General features: G+C 30.5%; 1 protein-coding gene across 2 annotated transcripts in view; it reads right to left on the bottom strand.

The window, feature by feature from the left end:
- The window catches only part of LOC107641747 (protein FANTASTIC FOUR 3), a 26,366-nt gene extending 19,124 nt beyond the window's left edge, over positions 1–7,242 (bottom strand). The window contains exon 1 of one of the 2 annotated variants that reach the window (XM_021123300.1): positions 6,472–7,240. In XM_021123300.1, coding sequence (XP_020978959.1) covers positions 6,472–7,220 — 749 coding nt within the window. In that variant the 5' untranslated portion in view covers positions 7,221–7,240. Of the gene's footprint in view, positions 1–6,196 lie in introns of those variants that run through there. The other variant, XM_016345217.2, reaches the window with a different exon arrangement.

Below are 7,781 nucleotides of genomic sequence, written 5' to 3'. Positions count from 1 at the left end.
GTATATAGAAGCAAAATTTTACCCTCTTTTCCTTATTATTATCTAATGAAAAAATGTAGACACAAAAGAAAATGACGTAAAAGAGTTTATGATTGAACAACATGAACTTTGTGTTGCTTAGCTTATAACTATTATCCAACTATAAATACACTCCAAATTCGTTACACACCAATAAACAAACAAAAGTATTTGAGAAATAATAGATAAGATCGTTCTAAAACAGTTTAAAATTATTTTATTTAATTTTGCATTTTTTTTAATATTAGATTGAATAAAGTAATTTTGAATTATTATTTTCTTAGTATTACCCCTTAATTAAAGTAATGAGCATTGAATAAGTGTACACCAAATTTTTCTCTTTAATTTACAACATTACATCACTCTTATCTTATGGCACATCATTAACTAATAATTTTGTTTTAAATTAAAATGAATATGCATGAAGACGTAGAGTTCTCCAATGGTGTAGGTGGCATGTGGTAGGTTTCAACTTTCAAATTTGTGAAATTATGAATTGAAGAAGGAGTTTATATTATCCAATATCTATAGAACCAATTAACGACTGAATTAGTTGACTTGTAAAAGTTTGTCCCCTTTGGAGTGGGCGCGGTGTGGGTGTGTCCAAGGTTGGGTGGATGTGTGGGGTGGGGTCTAAACTCTAAATTCTAAGAAACGCTTCAAATAAATAAATAAAAGTTATAAACTAAAAGAGTGTGATGGAATGCCTTTGTTGTGAATATAATTGTGACAAGGCTTGTTGCTTTTGCTGGTGACGCCATGGCAGGTTAGACCCACCAATAATGCCCAAAGATCTCTTCTTTCCAATTCTCAATCTTTCTTTCTCCTCATTTCTAATAATAAATCATTTGTTTTTACTTTTTATTATTGAGAATACATAATAGAATTAAGTATGCATTTGCCATATTCAAAAGTAGCTACAACAATGCATTGTCCATTTGTTAGAAAGTTCATCATATATATGTATATATCCATGCAATCTGACCAAACTAAGCAACGCCGAGAAAAGAAAAATAAAGAAATTAAAATCCGTCAGAAAAATCGGTATTGGTTGAAATGGTTTGAATAAGTTGATGCCGATGAAAAGTTTTTCCTTTTACGATCATCTTTTTTAAGTGTCCAGAGTAGGTATGTTTTATTTCACAACTGGCTTTGTATAACTTTGTGTGAGAGGAGAAACAAATAAGAAAGTGTTTAATTTATTTCTATTGCCAACAAACAAAAGCGAAAAGCTTCAAAACTTAACATACAAGAAAACCAGCAGACACTTGCTTTAAAATTATATAATATGAATTTAGAAATTCAGCAGGTGTTTAACAATATGGCAAAAGCACTATTATGTCACTCATCCAATAACTTTTCAAGATATTTTGATTTTTCCTCCTATTTTTAAAAAATATTTTTTTTTTTGGCTCATATATACTGCAAACTTAGCTCCTCTAATTTATTATGCCTTCTTTTTTAAATTCTGAAAATATCATGTTACATATGCAAAAACTCTATCTTTGGGTAACCAATTTATTAAAATAAAAACCAATTAATTAAGTGTTATTTTTAGACCCTTTTTAACTAAATACTAAAAGTTTAAACTATTACGAAACAAGTTTAATTGACGAATTAAATATATAAACAATTATTAAAAATTAACACTTTTTATTCATATTAGTCGATATTTTGAATAATAATTTTTTTATATTATTAAGATTGTAAAAGTTTAGATGTTAAATTTTAAAATTTAAAGTTAATTAAATATTAATAAAAACTTTTCTACAATAAATCAATAGTATAATTAGCAAGAAGGATATTTACTGTACGAAAACTTTACTACAACAATCCAAAATTAGTTACTTGTCATTGTACAGGAGTGACGAAAAAGAATTGAGCAGCTACATCAGAAACGATGAAGTATGAACACCTTGTTTTAGTTTCCAATTGTATCCGAACAAGTGGCACTATGTTCACTGTTCATAGTTTGCTACTTTACTTTGCATTGTGGATTAGAGGGATTATTGCATTGACTGGATACAATTTTCAATGAGAAAAAAGAAGAAATCATTTAAATATTAAAAGGAAGTTTTAATTTGAAGCCCACAAAATTAACTCAATATTGTGTTGAGTTTTATTTTAGTGACGCCAGCAGTAAAAGAGCTTTGGCTGACATCATAACAAAAATAATGATAGAAAAGCTCATAACAAAAAGAGGAATGTTAGGACAATAATTTTGGTATTTTGTAATCATCAATTGACTATTAATAATATTTTTAATAATATGAGATTATATTTAATGATAGAAGATTACTCACTTTTGTTTTGATAGTTAAGTGTTGGTCAAAAAACACAAAAATTATTGATACCCTAGACTTTTCCTATTTAAAAACTAAGCATTTAAAATACATATCGATGAATTATATATGAATTAATTTTTCATTTCCTCATATTTACTTTAAAGAATAATCCCTAAAAATAATAAAGGTTCTTTTTTCTTTTATCATTTTTATGGGTTTTTTTTTTTGAGAGCCGTGTGGACCATAATGAAGGGCAGGAGGGTTGAAGTAAGTGCACCCTTGGCACGTGTTTCATGTTTGAGAAAGTGAATATATATACAACTATGGATGAATAATTTTATATTATCAATTAAAATCTATAGTTTAGAACTATAACAAATTATAGTGAAAAATTATGACAATTAACAATTATATAACATGATTTGATACTTTGTAAAATTTTCATTCTAAAAACGTAAAATTATTTTGCACCTAAGTTATATATAAATTTATGTATCTAATATATATTTCAAAACAATATTAATATTTTTTAATTAAAATTCTATCATATATAACCAAACCCAAATTGGTCAATCAGTTAGTAAAAAATGGGAAAAGAAGAAAAAAAATTAAGCTCTTCGAAAATTATTAACATCAAATTAGTTGAAATGATCAAATATTTTAATTTTTAATCAGAATTCTGATCTCTAAATCAAACCAAACATTACATCTAGAACATTTATCTTCGAACTATAAACATTACAGTATCCTTACTTTCCAAATTAAACATTGTTGCAGTATTATTATTAATGCAGAAATGTTTGATAACAAAAAAATTAATCAAAAACAGCTATAATCTATTTTATTTAATATTTATTAATTGTTGTGATAATTAATAAATATTAAATAAGACAAGTTCTAGCTGTTTTTTTTTCTTTGATTAATGAATCCAATTCTACTTATTTATAATTGAATTCATGGCGGCTGCATGCTGCCATAGTTCTCCAAGTATAGAGATCAACAATATAGTTAAGTGTAAGTTGAAAAGGTGTAAACGAACTATTAATGATCTATTAATGTACTGATAAAGAACACTTGTATAAAATCTGTATAAAATCTATGCAGTTGGTTTTCTTTAAATGGTATTATTTTAAAAAATATTACTAAAATTTTAGGTTTTGTCCCAAAAATTTCAGTCTTTATTTTTTAATAGAAGTATTGAAAGGACTAGTCTCTTGATTGAAATTTTATTTTCAGTGTATCTGACCATCAAAGATAGTACTTAGTCTCCGTCTACGAAAACAAACGCTAACTAATAGAGTTTGCTGGTGGGGTGGTGGTTAACGCAGAACGGCGGGCTTCGGCTTGCTCACATAGAGAGATGCAGGTGTGGAAAAGTAAAGATGAAAATGAGAGAGGGCAAGTTGAGGAAATAATGATGAAATATGTAACTGGCAAAATGGGGTCATACACATGAACATGTCTCAACAAAATGCCTAGAATTATTGGATCGCAATATCGTATAACTTGACGACCACGTACGATCTCACATGCATTATCGGCCACCCTCCATTCTATCTTCTTTTTTGTAATGATGACCCAAATCTCATTGCTCCATTATTCCACATGTCCGATCCCTTGAAAGCTGGAAGGATAGATCCGGAACTTGCATCAACACCACAGATACTGTTTTTAATTACTATCTGTTTTTTAACAATTCACATAATAATAATAGAGGAATGCTAGGGGACCAGCAACTTTTGTGATTTGTAGCCATCAAATAGCTATCAATGATGGTTTTAATGGTGTGAGATTGGTATGAGATTTCATCTAATGGCTCACTTTTCTTTGCTGATTATATACTGGCCAGAATTTAACAAAGTTGCTGGCTCCCTAGACTTTTTCATAATAATAATAATAATAATAATAATGGTTTTGCAATTTATGGCACATGTTCAGAATATTATAAATAAATATTTTATTAAATGACCAAAAATTAAAATTTAAAAGATAAGTAGTATTTTCGCATATATAAACCCAAAATTATTATTGTATAACTGTAATTTTGAGTACATTATAATTATAAATGAGCTTTTTTGTTCAGAAAAAAAAATTCTCATCTTTATCCTCAATAAATAAATAGAATCCATCAAAAAAACAAAATAAAAAAAGCTTTTATACATAAATCTAATACATGTATTTTACACTATCAAATAGTCGGTTAAAGTTATTGTAAAAAAAAAATCATGCGGCAATACTATGTAACTTTTTTTACAGAACGTGATGATTTTCTAGTAACATATAAGAAGTACAGCACAGAAGAACATCACTTTCACTGATGATCAGCCACACAAGTTGTTAATCAAAGGCATGATAAAGAAAGGATTATGATTTAGATTTTATTTCAGAGTCCACAGATATGTTGGTCCCTCAAATTGGTACGACCACGATACGAATCCTTTCATGGGTCTGTTCTTTATTTTATCATACATCTTCATATCGTTCTCATCAATTTAGAACTGTTAAGGGCTTTGTTTGGATAATCTTTAAAAGGATAGGATCTCCCTCCTTCAAAGACATGGGTTTGGTGTTGTGGTTTGGCCAAGAGGGAACTGAAGGGACATTGGAACCCACCCTAAAGTGTAAACGATACAAAATGCATCTGAATTATTTCGTGCTGATAAAAATCTTTTAAATTTTGTTATTGACAAAAATAATCTCAAATTCTTTTAAAACGCTACAAAAATGCCTAACACTAAATATATGTGTTCTTAAAAAATATTTTAGAAATTGAATTTTGATACGATTTTTTACAAGCTTAATCAGAAAAATGAGATATTTTTATTTTTGTGTATTTTTTAAATAGTTATCTAATATTTTTATGAATTTTTTAAATAAATACATAAACGATTTGTTAAATACAAAAATTGTTTGTCATTTATTAAAAAATTATTTTTTATGAATAAAAAAATTGAAGAATATTTTGTCAACGTAAAAATAATTTAAATGCATTTTTATTGGTTCACCGCTTTTAGAATTGAAGTGCTTGCAACAAACCAAGTTAAATAGCACACAAGCATAGATCTTATGATTTTGCTAATCGCACTTGATAAGTTTTTTAAAATGTTTAGGGTACCTAAATAGAAACTATCAGGCCATAAATTCAAGATCTAAGGCAATATATATACTTCTTTGTTAGGATTGCTTTTTATTTGATTACACCATAATCTGATCGCTGTTCTAATACTTTATCTGAATTAATGAGTTCATTAAACGAGATCTTGCTGTGATGTCATACATTCTCCTCTTTCATCTATCTCATATCTGCATCCAAATGCCCTAAAGTGGTTCTTGTTACTGGCTCATGTTAAGTTATAAGAAAAATATTTGGAATCAACCCTTTTTTAGTGGATAATTAGTCAACATTTTTTTATATTAAAATTAAATTCAATTAATTATTAGTTAAAAAAAGTTAATTTCTTAAAAAATGGTATATTATATTATAATCAATGCAACAACGAAAATTTCAGGTTGAAAGTACAAAGCCAGAAAAAAAAGAAAGGAAAAAGAGCAAACGAATTAAAGGGAAGAAAAGAAGCAAAAAAAAGTCAAGGTTCCAAATGCACCTAAAAATTCTCTGGAGACTCAAGTGTGCCCTGTTTTCACATAATTTTAACTTTTCTCTTCTCAGAATTCAGAAAGTAAATAAAGATAATAATTTTGTACCAAAGAAAGTATATATTTGTTGGTTTGGATAAACAGTAATAATTACTAAATATTGAATGTTAGTACGAAGTAGTTAATTTTAGTGATTGATAAATCAAGAATAAAAAATGAAATTGTTTTTTCTTCCTTTGGGCACCAATTTCATTTGTGTCCGAGAAACAGAGAGAATAACGATAATAACTACCGAGTACCGACCAGAGGCATGTTTGATGGAAACACATTAGAATTCATTTAAAAATGGGAAGAAATAGGAAAAGGACAAATGCTAAGATATAAAAATGTAAAATGTTTTTAATTATAATTATTAGTAGCTACGCTACGATTCTAGGAAGTTGCGACCCAAATAGATTCCCCCCACTCCCAGTTTCTTATTATGTTTTCATGGTCACCTTCTTCCTTGCAACTGCTTCTTCTCTTCTTTTCCCTCTCAATTCTCACTCCACATCTCTTGTCTCCTTCCTCTTCCTCTGTTTCTTCTTCATCTTCAACTTCTCCTTCAAACTCTTCTTCTTCCTCTTCTTCTTCTTCTTCTTGGTGATCCAAAAGGGATAGCCGAAGGCGGCCATGGCTTCTCTGAGCACGGAAACAAGAAGAAGAAGTGGATGGGGCCTTGGTGATCTCAATGACTAACCTGCCACCTTCTCTGTGGGGCCTTACTTGTATAGACTCCGAACCCCTCATGGTTGTCAAAGGAGGTGGGAAGCTCTTTGTTTTTGCTATCTTCTTCTTCTTCATCTTCTTCTTATTGCCTCCGAAACATTGAGTTGTTGATGATGTACAAGTACTTTGCTCCGAGGAGGTAAAGACGTGAATGCCACTGTCCCCCATGATGTCCGTGCCACTCTCATTCCCCAGGTTCTCAGTGCAGAGCTCCAAACTCTTGGGGCTCATTCGAACAGACGAAAGCTTCACCTGAGGATGGACATATGGCGCTGTTTCTTTCTCTTCTCTGGAAAGGGAAGATGGAACGAAGCCCCAACCACCCTCACACGACTTGGAGTAACTAATAAGACTAGTGTTGTTTTGTGGTGTAGTTTTGTGATGGTTTGGGGTTTGTTCCAAGTAAGATAAATGATGAGAAGGAGTGAGTGGAGGCTTCCTAAGCCTGTGGGTGTGTATTAGGTGGTGATGAGAGTCAAGGGATGATTGCCCATGGCACACAATTGCAGCCATCTTCAATTGGAATAATGAAGGAGTAGTGACACCATGCATTGTATTTGTAGTACCCAAAAGTTATGTGTCTTGGCCCCATTTCGCACCCACTTGTATTATAAAATTCTTTATCCACCACATAACACGAAAAGTCAAGAACCCGGTAAAAAAAAACAAACACAATGCATCCCATGTTTGCGCCTTAGTTGAAGAAATATTGGGATCTTAAGGACGAAATTAAATGAAGGCAAAAAGGGGGCAGAGACAGGTGGGTGTAATTATCTTTGCTGAATAATTACCAGCTTTACTACTATTCCTTTCCAAAAGAAAGCCAACAAAAAATAAAGCAAACCACCAAAATGGATTCTCCCAAATATTGCCTGATAGTGATTGCTTCCCTCTTTTCTTTATGTGCACTCTCTATAACTTTTTTTTTTTAAGGCAATCCAAAATCCTCCCTCTGTGGAGTGTGGACTATGGTTCATATGCCGAATTGGGTCAAATTTTAGGCCACCACTGCTATATTCCATTCAAAAGAGTCAAAGCGCGAAAGGAACACCAACGATATAGCCTTTGAACACCAACAATATAGCCTTTCAAAATTAATTGCTAACTGTCCAA

This window comes from Arachis ipaensis, chromosome B05, assembly GCF_000816755.2.
Source record: "Arachis ipaensis cultivar K30076 chromosome B05, Araip1.1, whole genome shotgun sequence".
NCBI lineage: Eukaryota > Viridiplantae > Streptophyta > Magnoliopsida > Fabales > Fabaceae > Arachis > Arachis ipaensis.
This window is presented reverse-complemented; position numbering and strand designations above follow the sequence as displayed.